The sequence below is a fragment of the Solea solea genome, chromosome 5 (genome assembly GCF_958295425.1).
Source record: "Solea solea chromosome 5, fSolSol10.1, whole genome shotgun sequence".
NCBI classification, from domain to species: domain Eukaryota; kingdom Metazoa; phylum Chordata; class Actinopteri; order Pleuronectiformes; family Soleidae; genus Solea; species Solea solea.
Genome location: NC_081138.1, coordinates 21,266,047 through 21,281,426, shown reverse-complemented (window position 1 = coordinate 21,281,426; position 15,380 = coordinate 21,266,047). Strand labels below are relative to the sequence as shown.

At 44.9% G+C, this 15,380-nt stretch overlaps 1 protein-coding gene across 5 annotated transcripts in view; it reads right to left on the bottom strand.

Annotated features, from left to right (window-relative positions):
- The window catches only part of herc1 (HECT and RLD domain containing E3 ubiquitin protein ligase family member 1), a 48,299-nt gene that overhangs the window by 16,373 nt on the left and 16,546 nt on the right, over positions 1-15,380 (bottom strand). The window contains exons 23-50 of one of the 5 annotated variants that reach the window (XM_058629670.1): positions 14,430-14,763; positions 13,967-14,087; positions 13,819-13,870; positions 13,643-13,708; positions 12,131-12,402; positions 11,349-11,540; positions 11,066-11,186; positions 10,621-10,858; positions 10,362-10,534; positions 10,061-10,216; positions 9,864-9,970; positions 9,399-9,509; positions 9,154-9,324; positions 8,771-9,010; positions 8,482-8,565; positions 7,716-8,275; positions 6,175-6,805; positions 5,749-6,022; positions 4,920-5,130; positions 4,649-4,815; positions 4,317-4,433; positions 3,522-3,789; positions 3,107-3,228; positions 2,798-3,024; positions 1,847-2,115; positions 1,001-1,053; positions 508-708; positions 236-410 (exon numbers count right to left, since the gene is read on the bottom strand). In XM_058629670.1, the coding sequence (XP_058485653.1) occupies positions 236-410; positions 508-708; positions 1,001-1,053; positions 1,847-2,115; positions 2,798-3,024; positions 3,107-3,228; positions 3,522-3,789; positions 4,317-4,433; positions 4,649-4,815; positions 4,920-5,130; positions 5,749-6,022; positions 6,175-6,805; positions 7,716-8,275; positions 8,482-8,565; positions 8,771-9,010; positions 9,154-9,324; positions 9,399-9,509; positions 9,864-9,970; positions 10,061-10,216; positions 10,362-10,534; positions 10,621-10,858; positions 11,066-11,186; positions 11,349-11,540; positions 12,131-12,402; positions 13,643-13,708; positions 13,819-13,870; positions 13,967-14,087; positions 14,430-14,763 (5,713 nt within the window). The remainder of the gene's footprint in view (positions 1-235; positions 411-507; positions 709-1,000; positions 1,054-1,846; positions 2,116-2,797; positions 3,025-3,106; positions 3,229-3,521; positions 3,790-4,316; positions 4,434-4,648; positions 4,816-4,919; positions 5,131-5,748; positions 6,023-6,174; positions 6,806-7,715; positions 8,276-8,481; positions 8,566-8,770; positions 9,011-9,153; positions 9,325-9,398; positions 9,510-9,863; positions 9,971-10,060; positions 10,217-10,361; positions 10,535-10,620; positions 10,859-11,065; positions 11,187-11,348; positions 11,541-12,130; positions 12,403-13,642; positions 13,709-13,818; positions 13,871-13,966; positions 14,088-14,429; positions 14,764-15,380) is intronic. The other 4 variants (XM_058629671.1, XM_058629672.1, XM_058629673.1 and 1 more) reach the window with 4 other exon arrangements.

Here is a 15,380-nt window from a genome sequence, read left to right as displayed (position 1 = left end):
GGTGTAGATTGCATCAAGTGAGCCTTTTTAAGAGGCTAAAATCTTTTTTTTTTCTTGGTAGCAATCATTGAAATCTGGGCTTTTGAGGACCCAAGCTGACAACTTTTTCCAACTGGCTAACTATGCCCTTGTGGAAAGCCCTGAACTCCAGTAGTTCCGAATTCCACATGCATGAGCTGTTACAATTATTGTCAAATAACCAGAGACAGGCTCAAGTGTCCATCACAAGGAATACCTGACTGAAAGCAGCGACAGCGCTCTCATCACCATGGTCCTGGCCAGCAGCACTTGAGCTGCAGCTGTCACCCTCCTCAGCGCCATCACTCGGTCATGTGGGTTTTGCAGGGCGGTGGCCTGCTCGCCCAGTGTCACCCTGCCTGATGAACTCTTGTCCACTGAGGTCTGACAGCCTGAACATAAGCACACACTGGTCTGATCAGCGCCACATCAACACAAAATCAATACATCCTTCTGATTGATATTAAAATGTCTCCCCATCCTCCTCACCTATCTGCAGCAGGGTCTCCTCCATACTGTTGGTGGCGGTCACCATGGCAACAGAAGCTCCAAGTGGGTCGCTGTCAGGGAACTGAACAGCCTCGGGGACGATCCTTCGCTCACTCAGACCCAACGGTCCGGCCAAGAGCTCAAACTCTTCCTCCCCTGTCAGTTTCTCATCCTCATCAACATCTAGCATGTCCCAGTCCTCTGCAGCCCCACACACAACCATTAAACAGATACACCGTGATGGTTAATTACAAGGTAAATCACACATTTGTAACTGGCGATAGTACACAGAGAGCACAAACAGCTGCCAAGGCTACACAGATTCTCCTACACACTTGGAAGGGAAGGGAAAGTAAGATAAGGGATATGCAGCTGCAACATGATACTTCTCCAGTTAATGTTACTAAATGTTACACAGTGTAAAAGTGGATTTCAAACATGAATGTACAAAGAGTGGAATCATTCTCAAACAAAAAAAAACATCAGACCTTACCTTCATAGGCACTGTCCTGTTTTCCCAGGAGGTCTGGAGCTTGTCCCTTATACCTGAGTAAAATAACGTAAGAATGAGTCACATTTTAAATGATAATAAGATAATAACAATAAAAAAAAAACAGAAAACAATACATATTGCACATTCAGAGGTAGGAAAAAACTAAGATCCTCAATCGAAGAGAAGGGCTAGGTGTCATTTGGTTTATTTCCAATACCAGTGCAAATTTTAAAAATGCTGCAGGTGCTTAAGGGTCCAGTTTGTAAGAATAAGTGTCATCTATTCTCTCCGACTCTACATCGACTAAGACGATGACGACGACAAAAAAAAAAAAAAAAGTATACATCGCACTTACGACTAGCACTTCATAGTTTGGTTTACTTGAAGCTCTTACTTACTTCTAGCTCTTATTTGTACCCAAATGTTTAAATGCACTTATTGTAAGTCGCTTTGGATAAAAGCGTCTGCTAAATGACATGTAATGTAATGTAATGTAATGTAATGTGAGACTGTAGTAGTCCTAAGGGCAAAGCAGTGGGAACAGTGGCCTTCACTACCAGATAGGATGTCATCCATTTTTGTTAGCATAGCAAGCTTCCTCCTGAAAACACAAAATGCACGCTCTGGATAGTTTGTCTGTTTGGCCTGCAGTAGAAAGATGGCAGCACAAGATGGTGGCAAGTACAAAAAAAAAGGCTTATTCTAAAACTACAAAAACTAAACAATTATTATCTTATTTCTGCCAACAATTCCTCCTAAATGTTACATACTGGAACTTTAAACACTGGCTTCGAAATTTTGTGCTGTAAGAAAAACAAAACCTCAACCCACCTCCCGTTTACTTACCTCTCTACTATAGGTACTTTCGCCTTGCTCTTGATGGCCAGGTATTTCTCCCTGCACGTTCCACACAGCAGGTAGTAGGGATTCCCGCTGCCACACTCTCCCCCAAACCAGCCGTCCACATAAGAGCCGTTGCTGCGGTAACCTTGGCGGTTTGCACTGCGCCCGCAGCCTGGGTGGCTCTTCTTCATGTGCTGATTGAAGTTGGCCACGTTGGCCTCGCACAGCTCGCACACCACCACCTCATCTCGATCGTCTGTCTCACACACATGCTACGAGGTGTGGTCCAATTACAGAGACACAAACATACACACAAACATTCATTAAGACAAATACAAAAACACACTAAGACAATGTTGTTAGGCTTCAGCACAGCAGTGACACATTCATGCAAAGTGTGGAGGTAGAAATATGAGTCAGCAAATTGTGTTTTCCCAAGAAGCATTCAAAGAAAATCCATCAGTGTTCGATTTCATGCGCAAGAGCATTAATCAAGCAGCAGTTAAGTGAAATTTCGATGTGCACATGTGGGGGAGGTGTAATGCAGGGCGGTAAAGGGGATTGTTCAGTTTTCTTTGATTCAATGTTGTATGAGGTACTGACTGATTTTAAGCACCGACTGCACTGGGAGCACACCTTGTGTCTATAGCAAGTAAGAAACAGGCCGGCATGCTCTCAGAGAAAACATGGCTACCCTGACTTCGTGGTTTGGTACCTTTGTCTTACTTAAATAATTATGAACAGAGAATTTCAAACCCTAAAGTCTGTTTTTCCTTGTCAGCCATGTTTTCCCTGAGAGCATGCCTGCTGGTTCTCGACACAGGGGGCGAGCACAGCACAGGCCATGTGTCAGTACTGCAAACAACCACACTTCAAGAAACCTGAACTTAATCACTTCAAATGGAGCGGAAATGTTATGGCAGCCCTCTGAGCAGAGCATAAAGTCACACACACCCATGTTGGCCAGTCCAGTACCTCCGGGATCCACATTCCCAGAATGTCGGTGTCACTAGCGAGGTCCTGGCCGAACATGGCCTCCATGGTCTCCTCATCCAGGTCCATCTCCAGCTCCTCATCCAGATTAAAGTCGTAGAGAGTGGCTGGGTCCTGCTGCTGCTGGAGGGATGAGACCTCACGGCGCGATTGACTGTGGTGCGCCTGCACTGAGCGGTACAGTCCGGCTGATGCGGAGAAAAACATTTGATGTCAGACGATGGAGTCAAAGGAAAATTATTTTCGGACAAACGTGAAGAAAAATCTCACCAGCACGGGCTAACAGTGTTCGTGCAGCCAGGTCGAAGCGGTGTTTCCTGCCGGCAGCAGAGCGTCCTCTAAGAGCGGAGCCACTGGTGGCTGATGCATTTTCCTGTTCAAGACCCTCAGGACTGCAGCATAAACAAATCACTTTTATTAATGTGTGAATTCTACTGATAAAAAACATTTACGTGGATGAAACGATTGGTTATTTAACATAATCCCCAGTTCTTTGTTAACAGAGTGAGGTGTTCCACCAACACATCCCTCCCAGTCTAAAATGATTTGATGGGGCAGGGAGGCTGTGATAGTGTGAAGTTGGGCGGTAGTGAATCACAAAACAAAGTTAGAAAAAGATCTAATAGAGACATATTGGTCTCTACAATCCAGGAGGATTGTGGGTAGACTACATGAGACATCTCACCTGTCGCTGAAACCCTCTTCCATCTCTGAGGCATCTGCACTAGCGATGTCTCCAGGTGAGCACAGGTACGAACTCCTGTCTTGACATTTGCCACCAGAAGAAGCTGTTGCCCCTCGACAAGAGGATTCAGACCTATCATTGCCGCCGCCGCCGCCACCACCACCGCCTCTTTGGTGAGGCTCGTCTGGCTCATCCTCCGTACCTGGATGTTCTATCATCCACATGGCCAGTACTGTGATGTTCTGAGCGTCAGCCTCACCTCGAGCACCTAGGGACAGAAGAACGACACACTTAATATACACTAAAGTGATTGTCTAGTTTTAATGTAGACACTGCTCTGCTCTTATTCTATGCCGTTGTGTTAACTCTGGGTAGTCACAAGAAATCTCATCCAGTGTGAACACTTTAATTCAGCTATCCATCTCTAATAATAAATAACCTGTCGAGTGCAATTGGAAGCATTAGTGATTAGAGAATGTCACTTGCATTAGTATGTACAGTCAGTCTCTTTTTTATAGCCGTTTTCAGACAAGAACTTAAGTCGGGACATCGTCCGGAGTTTGCCACTTTAAATGAAGAACATAGCAGGAGAGTGTCTGGGTCAGACACACTCACAGAACATCTAGAGTGAGTGACAGAACCTGGCTCAATGTTTGGTCTTTGTGAGCAGGACCATTGCACGTTGGATTCTATTTCCTTTATCTGAAAACTGACTCATCTCTTAGCTTCTTAGCTGCAAGAAGAAATGTTGGCCCAAGCCTATTATCTACATGAATGATGTGGAGTGAGACTGACCTGTAGCCTCCAGTGCTTTGGTGATCTGGCGCAAGGAGAAGCCCATTTCCAGCAGGGGCACAGCGATGGCAGGAGGAGGGGGAGACGTTGACAGCCTGCTGCTGGGGTCTGACAGAGCTGCAGCAAATATCAGCCACCATAGGTCAAGTCAAGTGAGCCTTTTTTTAAGAGACTAATATGTGTTTCTATCTGTTGTCCCTGCCATGTTTTCAGTGAAAGTGTGTCTGCCAGTCTCAGGAAGTATTATGGGCAATACAACTCTCAACTTTCCTTTCATAATCTGAATTTCAATATTTGTGTTATTTCTATGCAAGGTGCTGTGTCATACTTACAGGTGCCTGTTCTGTTCTGTGGTCTGGTGGGCTGGGAGTCAGGGGAGGTGAGACTCTGCCTACGGCCAACATCATCAGAGGGAGAGGTCGGCAGAGATGACACTGGAGGAGTCTGAGCTCGACGTGTTGGAACCATGGTGGTGGTCGGGTAGCTGGAGAACATTTGCCTGCAGTGACAAAGAGAAGCATTAAAAATAATTATCAAACATACATAAAAAGGTAATTCATGAACACCAGCTGACTGGGGCCATGTACTGCCATCTGTTCTAACCTTAGGAGGCTGAGAGGCATGACCCCCGGCGACTCTGAGGCGGGGGCGGTCTCTGTGTCTGTGACCGGTGTTGTGGCGGTGGTGGTGTCCTCCAGTGATGAGCTCATGAAGGAGGTAGTGCTGGAGGCAGAGGGGCTGGTGGTGATTGGAGTCTGTGCCAACTGCTCACCCTCTATACCTTCCCCCTCACCCTCCGGTTCAATCCTCACTCCTGAGACATAAAAACACAGATTGAGCTGACAGAGTGCTATATAGTAATGAGCCAAGAAACAAAGAGATAGCTCAGGATTACTTATGACTACATTCTCTGCACTCCCTGTACTGAGAAGCAGTCGGTGGCAGGCAGGCAAGCTTAGCGTCTGTTTACTGTGTTTTCTATATATTTTCTATATTTTTTTTCAATGTCTTAAACAGTAATACAGTATATGAACATTCATATGTATTACTGGATATGAGTAGAAGAGAACAGTGTGTGAAAAAATGTAAATTCAAGGAAAAAAAAACATCTACATTAATAATAATAGAAATACAATTCAGTTAGATTAAGCAATAAAACCAGAAGAAATTAAGAGAAATGGTATAAACCCCCCCCAAATAAATTAAATACATAAAATAAATGAGCAAACTAGCAAAAAAAAAAGAAAACACAACATTAATCACCACTGGGTGCAACCACATCCACATTTCAAAACCATTCCACTATACTTTTATTATGAATCAGTGCTACTAATTTATTTTTCACTTTGAAATGACTCCCCTTGAGCAGTTTTGTGTCATCATGAGATCTGAGAGTTTATACGTCTCTTTGAAAAAATATTCATATCCTCACCAGGCTTGACTTTTCCAACACTGGGCTCCTCCAGCAGCCCACTCACGACGAGCTTGTAGATCACAGCCTGCGCCCTCTCCAGGTCTGCCAGGCCCAACGCCCGTTTGATGGGGGAGCGCATCACTGCCCGCTTCACCATGTGACGCATGAGAAATTGCAACGCCGCGCGCATCTCTACCTCTTCTTGACAGACTGGTGAGGTGGTAGCTGCGCTTCCACTGGTACTAGCATTTAGATCAGCGTTGTGCCCACTGGGTGCTGCTTCTGGTATTACCTGGATGTCAGAGGAGAGAAGAGTTTAGCACTAACATTTCTCAAAAAATGAACAACATTTTAAATCTTTTTAATCTTATATCCTGAAAAACATAACTGCTAGGAATGAAATTACTGCAATATTTGTGACAACTAATTTATAAGCTGTTTTACCTTTGGAATGAGCAGTAGCTCAGCATATTTGCTGCAGCTCAGCAGGGCACTCAGAGTCTTCATGGCTCCCAGGTAGAGGTAGGACAGCTGAACAGCGTGAATCTCCGACTGCGTGGGGATGGAGGAGGAAGGAGGCTCGTGACTGCGGGAGCCATGCTCGTGGCATTTCTTCCTGTTGCCACCGGCAGGAGTGTGAGGAGCTGCTGTGAAAAGCGTCTCATTCCCACCGACCACAGAGGAGATCTCACTCTCTGACTTTGAGTTGGGCGCTACGTGCGCCTTCACCTCGTCTAGGCTGTGGGACACACGCAGTTCAGAGGTAACAGTGTTTGGAGCTGCTCCAGAGTCTCCGACAGCATCGTGTTGTTCGTTACGGTTGTGTCTCTCATTGTCCGCTTTGTCTTCATTAGTGGTTGGCTCATGCCCAGTTGATGCTGCGTTGCGATGCTTCTTGTCATGACGCCGCGCACTGAGCTTAGCAGCCGTTTCTTCATGGATGCTGGTAAGGTAGGTGAGGTCCAACAGAAGTGAAGCAGTGAGGCCACGGAAACGCATCACATCAAACGGCAGCGGCTCGCAGGGCTCCAGGTTGTACAGTGGAGTGTCACTAGGTGACCAAAAAGTTGGGAAGCTTTAACAGAAGGAGGTGGATAGTGAAGGAGACAAGGGAAGGAAACACAACGTAAGGGAGAGGGTAGGAGACAGAGCACAGCATGCAAGACACACTAAGATGGACATGTGGGTTTGGATGTTTGGAAACAAGCGCAAAAATAATAATGCACAGTGAGTGGGTGGCAGAAACGTAAAAACTGTGAGACAGAGTAAGGAGAATGGAGGAGTGATTAAAAAGCCACAGGTGAATAGAGAAAGCATGAGAGGAGCATGGAGAGAGGTGGTAAACAAACACCCACAAATCACAATCAGCTGGTGAAACATGCCAAAACCAGAGGTTCTTAAACTACACATCAGGTCATGAGTATTTCACCGACCTGCCTACCTGTGTGGTTCACTGAGATAATATGTTGTGTTTTCTTTAAAGGTGATTCTGACATGTTGTCAGTCAACAAGCTGTCTTCAGAGCTGTCCTACACAGCTTTGATTGAAGCCGTGTGTTCTGTGTGTTTTGAGGGTGGAGCTCTGACAAGACAGCAGACAGGAGGGGTGGTTTATGTTGTTCTGGTTGTAGTCTGGCCTGTGACTGCAAGCTTTTCCAGTTTCCCATTACACCAGAATTGTTTTCTTTTTTAAAAACAACGTTATTTAATGATGGCTGTCTGGATGTGAAGAGGACCATTTTTTGTCTCGTCTACACTGGCATCAATACTTTTACTGACACGGACTGTCTGAATGTCTAAACATCATAACTAGCCCTCTGAACTATCACTTTAAGGCTTTCCTACACTGTTCAAAAACCTGGAGGTCATGCAGCCTATTTTCACCAACATCAGTGACGGTTGTGACAATCAAAAGGTTGACATGGCTAAACTAAAAAACCCACAACACAAAATAGGCCAAAAAATTGAACATTTCCACAAACAAACCTGATGGTGATTTCAGCTTCGTCCCACTGCACCTTAGCTGAAGTGCTGCCTTCCTTCACCACACCAAGCAGAGTAGCGTGGCGCCCAGTCTGTTTGTGTACACATCGGCCACCAACACGCAAGCCTGTGTCTGCACCCCCAATCACTGCCAAGACTGGCCACACCTCTGTGCACAGCGTTCTAAGATGGAGTTCCGACAACTCCCCCAAGCCGTGCTGCCGTCCGTGGCGTCCTCTCTCCTCTTCCGTTCTCATGGGCATTTCTTGGCTTTCTCTCTGGGCTTCGTGCTCCTCGCGGCTCTGCACTGAGCGGCTCTTTTTCAGCCGTTGTCCCCCGCCGCTTCCAGATGCACCAGCTAACTCTCTGAAGCAAGGTTTGATTTTGTGAAGTCGATCAATCATTGTTTTGTTGATGCGATGGGTCCAGTGGTCGGTGCGATGTAGGATGCGAATCAGCTGAGTCGTGGCCTCAGCCAAAACTGTGGCCATGGGGCTGCAGACCGGGTCGCCAGGTAGGAGGTCTCGAGGCGTTCCCCTCATTTGCATGTCACAGATCTTAACCTAGAGCCATTAAAATACAACATGTACATGCATATACTGTAGTCACATAAATATTATAGAGGATATGTACAGTAAATTAACGAAAAGACAACAATAAACCCAACAAAAGGAGGAGCTTGGTTAAAATACTACAAACATAGACATATATTTCAACTGCAAGCAGCATCAACAGGGCCCTCACACTACAGTGACATCACATCTTGTACCTTCTCTCCAGGGTTACTGCTGTAGAACATCACACAGGGATAAAGCTCTGTGGCATCAATATCCTCAAACGCCAACTTTGGCTCCTGTACAACAAGACAGTAGTAGTTAGAAACGGAACACAGAGGCCTGAGGTGATAATGTTTTTTTTCTGCGCTGTTTCAATTCATATATTCTCTTTGTTGTGAAAATATCAAGATGACAAGATGCTGTTTGTGCCTTTTCCGATGCTATTTGATGGGGTATGCAATTTGCCCCCCCCCCCCCCAAGTCACCCCTTCCATGTCTCACCTCTCCGTTCTTGCCAAAGGAGATGGTTCGGGCCTCCATGTCCAGAACGCAGGTGATGAAGTCTCCCTGAGTGAAGCTGCTCAGTGTCAGCGTTTGTTCACCATTGTGATAGAGGTTTCCACTGTACGCCCGGTACAGCCACATATCCGAAGTTGTGCGATGGTTAAAGTCGTGTACGGGCCATCGAGAGACACCAACGCACGTGCCCTCATTGCCTCGGTTTTCTTTCACAATATAAAACTGCAAAAGAGACAAATGAACTCGTCTCTGCTGTGTATAAATCTGGCAGTGTTGAAAACAAAATGCTATAACAAACACACAACTGTGGACTACAACATTTTGTTCCACCTATTCACCTATAACGCCACAGTTTTTTTTTTTACCTTCCACTGATAACATCCAGAGGAGATCCCCGTGGAGGCCAAGCCGTAGCCTTTTCCCCCGCTGCCATGTGTCAGGCCCTGGCCATTCTCAACCACACAACACTGAGCCTTCTCTGGGTCAAAGGACACTTCCTGGATGGGAAGATTCTCATCCTCCTCCTCGGCCTCCCCCTTAAGATGACAGAAGCGGTCAGTCATTCAAACAGAGGATGGTATGGTAGACACAGTGGAGAACGGGCACACACCTGTAGTTTCAGTTCTTGGACTTTTTCTTTAATCTGGATTAGGTGCTTCGCTTGAGCAATGGGAGCTTCCCACATGCAGTCAGACAGCAGAGAGAACAGATGCTCCACCACCTGAAAGACAGCATATTATATGAGCAAACAGTCTGATGATTTAATCAAATAACAATATAAGGATATTAAAGCACTTACTTATTATTTTTGCTAATATATGAAACCAGCTTCCAATCACATTATTCCATCCCAAATGCTCAAGATCTCAGTATTTGATAGACATAAAAAGAAAGCTTGGTGGTGACTTGCTAAGATTTACCTCTTGAATAATATAATAGTTCGAAAATGTCACTGTACTAAAACTAACCTCATGCTAGAGCGACTTAAACAGATATTTGTGTCTCACATACAGTCCCTCCAGACAATTTCAGTGTGGACTTCAATGCAGGTCTGAGAGCAGCTCAAAAGTTGTACCTGTGTCATCTGGTCATCCTCCATATTAGCCTCACACGCAGGCAGCACAGCCTCCAGGACGTGAAGAGCCAGGAGCCGAGTTCTCAGGTTTCCCACCAGAGGGACCCCTGGAGTCAAAATAAGGTCACATCTCAGCTGTGTTTCCGAACATAACAGTAAACACACTATTGTTGTGTTGCTCCATGAGCTGGTTGTACCTGAGCAGCATTTCTGGGCAGCAATGTTGAGAAGAACTTCGGTCCATTTGGGGGACGCCATCTTGGACTGGATGGCCTTGGAGGACACGACCCTCCGGAGAAAGACAAGGAAGTCTCCCAGGTGTAGCTCTGCAGTATGCTGCTTACGAAGCAGAGCTAACAAAAAGAAATAAGAAACTAGAATCACTGCCCAGCAGTGGAATGTATATATGTGTCATCTTATCCCTAGCGTTGGTGTTTTCTTATGATGGAAAAAGTGTTTGTGCTGATTAATAACATCATAGACTAGAATATCATCAACCTCTCAGGTCTTTCTTCTCTGTGTCAGCACCATCCTCATTCTTGTTGTCCTCTTGGTCTTTCCCTGAAGACAGAACACCGACTCCTGCCTGAGACAGAAGGTTCTTCAGCTGACTACACAGAAGGTCCAGAAGCGACTGCACCACCTTTGGACTCAACTTGTCTGCGTACGTTCTGGAAAACCCAGGAAAAAACACACACAGCTGTTGAGGACATCTGTTTTTGTTTACAAAGAGCTTTAAATGTGTAGAATGTCTCACCCCGTGCTGATGGCAAGTATCTGCAGCAGGCGAGTGGACGCCATCTTCAGTGCTGTGCTGAGCTGGGACACACCAGGTTTCTGGAGCAGTTGTAGTGGCTGCCCCAACATGGTCTCTGTGCCACAGAGCTGAGACAGCACATTGAGCAGCCCGCTTGAGATGGCCAAGGAAACGTCCACAGGCTGATATCGAACGCTCAGTGCAAATACAGTCACCAGTAGGAGGCGCTGCTGTGCTTCTATGATGGAAAAAAAGAGAATCAGGTAGAGTGTTGCTATGATACCAATCACCACTTCATACAGGGTTAGTGGTATACAGCTGTTGAAATTGATTTGCATTTTTTTTTTTTAAAAAGCACTGGTTCCAGATCAGTGTCAGTCATTATCCAAAGTTCAGTCATCCGGGGCAGTTTCAGAACACGTCTATAAGAAGGTCTGTTTCTTACCTACATGGTGCTTATTGGCCTGCAGTGCTCTCTCAAGTGTGACAGACAGCTGCTGATAGATCTTATGAACAGCTGTCTGGATTTCAAGCTGGAGGCTCCTCTTAGCTGCTTTTACACCATCCTGCAAAAAATATTATGCATTAATGTGTAAACACAGGTAGAATATGTGGTAAACATACAGTAACTGTTTGTCAGTAACATTAAATACCACCTATTACGTGTAGCCTTAATGCAAACTACAGTATATGTGTTGAATATCAGCTCATTAGGAGCCATATGTCACCTGGTAGTGATGCAGCTGCACACTCTCTCTCTTTAAGCCTCCAGTGCCAACGGTACCGAGGCCAAAACACCCAGCCAGGAACTGCAGCCTGACAGAGGTGAGTAGGGAGGAGGACTGAAAGCCGGGCTGACTGCCCTTCTCCTCCATACCAGAGATCAGCACCACAATCTGGTGGAGCGCCTCAAGTCGCAACTGAAGAGAAAAAGACAATACTCAAACAAGACTACACATCACTGAATGTGGATGTAGTGCATAAAAACATCTATGCATCTAATCTGATCAGTCTTTGGAGTTTGAAAACTGCTAACTAAGGCCAGGACTTTTCAGTATGAACCTTGCATCCACTGGTCAAGCAAATATGTCACAATAAAAGCAAAAAGAAAAAACTGCTTCCATGTCTTAAAGTGTCAAGTGCTAATGAACTACTCTTACACCTGAACATTAGCACAGCCCTGGCTCTCTTCAACCTAGATTGAAAACTTTGTCCATGTTATTGGTAAAAGCTGTGTTTTTACCACTACTTCATGTCAAAAAATATCTGTTGTGAAAATGCAAAATTTTCTGTTGACAAAAGGTTATTCCAGAACATCAAATACAATAATTGTCAATAGCGTCCTGGAAGGTTTTGTAGGATGAAAAATCGGGAATCATTACAGAGTACATTAAATACAGTATAAAAATACGGTATACATAATTTGTGATCAGAATAAACTGATTGCTTGTGATTTCCTGGTAAAATCACATCGAGTCAAGATCAAAACACAGCAAATTGTTTCTCTCACCTCTGCTCTGCTCTGCTGTTGTTCCATAGCCAGGATAATCGCCTGAGGGCTAGTTGACATACCCTCCTCTGGCTCCTTGAAGGCAGGCACAAGGCCCACATCACCACTGATGAAACTGACCATGTTGTCAATGAGAGCGTGGATGCCCAGCGAGCGGCTCAGGTCCAAGTCTGACTCTTCGTATGAGTGTGCCGAGCCGTAGCTGCGCTGGCGGCTCAGTTTGGCTCTGAACCAAGACTCAGCCACAGAGTCTGGGGAGCTGTGAAGTAAACCTAATGGAAAGGAGGAAGAGCTTTCAGACACAACAGCACTCTGGAAAAACTCCTCTGATGGATGGACAATGGAGCTTATGAGCACTAACAGTAAGAGCTGTCAAGACCAATGCATTATTACTCCAGAAAAGTTAATCAAATGGAATAATGCTGATTCCTCATGCAGGCACAGCCAGTCTAAGTATCTATAATGGGAACAGAGCTTTCAGTGCCCATTGAGGGAAATGCTGCAGCTGAGACATGGATGGTGATAAGGGCTTTTCTTTCTGAAAGCACTTAACTCAAAGCATCAGAACTGATGGTTTTTTTTAACAAATCAATAACATTACGTTACTCTTACAGAAATAATGTTGAGGTAAGTTAATTTACTCCATCTAATCTTTGTCCCCTTGTCTCTCTCTCTGTGTCTCACTTATGATTGGAATCAGGGCTTGAACACATAAGAACAGGATTAAGAAAAACCACAAACGTTTGAAACGTATCGGCTTTTTAAACACGCAGAACACATTTTCTGAGAGCCCTAAACACTATTTATGGTCCCAGAGTGACCCAACCTTGTGTTTTCATGTATACAACCAGGACGCAACTTTGGGAAGACAATGGTGTCATGGTCCCCCCTCTTAAGCTTTATGTGCATGTTCCACTTCTGCTCTGTTTTGGATGTATTTCTGTGGCAGCATTAAAGTGCCACATACATACATGACATACAGCTATTAAAGTCCTTTAGGGGGTTTCGTGAGCATGAAGATATTTCTTGAAACAATGCCATGTTTACAGAAAACTTTTCAAGAATGAAAAAGAAAAACATCTTAAAAGGGAAAGTTCTGTTTTCGTGTGGATGAGGCCTTAGCTGATTTGACTGTCACAATTGGGGTCACATGATAATTTACAACACATGCAACTGATCTGAATTTCCTGGAGCTCTCGTATCGTAAATGGCAGAAGAAAAATTGAATTTTCTAATAGTATAACAATTAACTCTAAGCTATGTCGTGACTGTGACAGCCCCTCTCAGTGTGACTGATCACATTTTCCAGACAAAGTAAGAATTCACTGAGCAAAGTCACAAACATTCCAAGAAACAGAATGAACTGTTTACTGTGCAACACACACTGTTTATGTAACAGCTCATTACACACAGAGAGGAGACTGTGAATTGACTGAGCTCATCATGAAAGATGAAAAGGAAAAGGGGCAACCCAGTCATGGAGAGATGAGCTATCAACGGGAAGAAACATGCCATTGGTTACTTGCTTGGAGCTCCTCTTGTGTTTGGGGCTCAACTGCCCCAAAAGAAGCAAATAAACTATCCACACAGACAAAAAAAAAAATCATAGGACAGAGAGACAAGAGCATCATATGAAAGACAAACCTGAACATCCTCACTCAACATCACATACATTTGATCATCTTTACCTCTTTTTTTGTGAGAAAACGCCAAGTCCAGGTCAACGTTTCTCCTTCCACTCTAAAACAAAGAAAAAAGAGAGTCTCAGACCAAACCTGATATTCGTACATTAAACGCAGATAATGTAGTGAGTATATATGAGAATGTCTGCTGTACCAGAGTGTAACCCTCTTCATCCGACTCGGGCTGGGACAAATCAGACTCGCTCCTGGACTTGATCAGTCTGTAACTCGGGCTTCCCTGCACTGAGTGGCTCTCTGCGCTCAGACTCTCACTCCTACAACATAAACACATCACAGGAGCTGATTACACATCTGTGTCAGTGACATTGCAACCACTTTAAGGGTGCATAATGCAAAACTGAGTGTCAGAATGGTAGGCTGCACATGTGTGTGTGTGTCAGCCATGCCAACAGGAAAAAAAGAAATGCATCAATTTACTGATAATTCCAGGGAAAATAAAACAAGGAAGCGGAACACTTTAAAACAACTTTCTGCATCTACTAAACGGTTAACGAGGTGTGTGTTGTCATGCTGCTTTTCACTAATTGTTTTAAAGCTTGAGTAAGCGCAGGCCAATTTATTTAACCCCTGCCACCCAGAGGAACTGGTGTTCTGACCTGGTCATGAAGCTCAGAGACTCATGTGTCCCTGTAGTGGACTGGGTCTGACCCTCCTCCTGGTGCTGTTTGCTAATCTCTCCAAACATGGGGCTCAAGCCCAGCAGCAGCAGGGCACAGCGGTGGATCACTGAGTTACAGGTTGCCGTGTACAGGTCCTGGCCCTCTGGGAGACCCGCGCTGCCCAACCTGCCCTCCTGAGACAGAATGACGTCCTCCTCTCTGCCTCCACTCCTCGGGCCGGAGCCAGAGCCCAGGCCTGCGCTGCTGCTGGTCCGTTCTCGGTCCCGACTGCGAGCGACTTCCCGCGCTGAGAGGAAACATTGAAAGATTTCTGTGTTGTGCAATGTGCACATAAAACACACAAAACACACAAATTGCTGGGTTAGAGGACAAGCAGCAGCCACATGACAGAAGCCTCTTTCAGACCTAGTATTAACATCTGTCCTGGGGAAACCAATCACAAGTGGACAGCTATGACTGATGACACTTGGCACTGATACACATCCTGATCCTGTGATCTGATCTCACCTCCCTATGCTGTATGACAAAACAGTCTGTTCTTGACATCAAACGTGTTTGATGAGAGGAACTGAATAAATCAACGCTCTATGCAGCTTTAACATGATATAGGATTTTAACCATTACAAAAAAAGTAATCATTTATTGTTTAGTGTCAATATAAAGATAAATTAACATATATAGGTGCTAAGAGGTGTAAAAATTTGTAAAAGGTGTAAAAGCAAAGGACGTGGTCTCTAATGAGTTCCTGAGGAGGGACTGCAATCAAAGAATGTGACCACACGTGTCATCATCATACACCTATGAATGTGGATTTTGAGCCACATTAAGTGCAATTAAAACTGTTCTTCAGCACTGTCCATGTGTTCAGGTCAATCAGGTTGGATGATAAAAAAAAAAAATCTGTTTCTGCTCATCTCACACACAAAC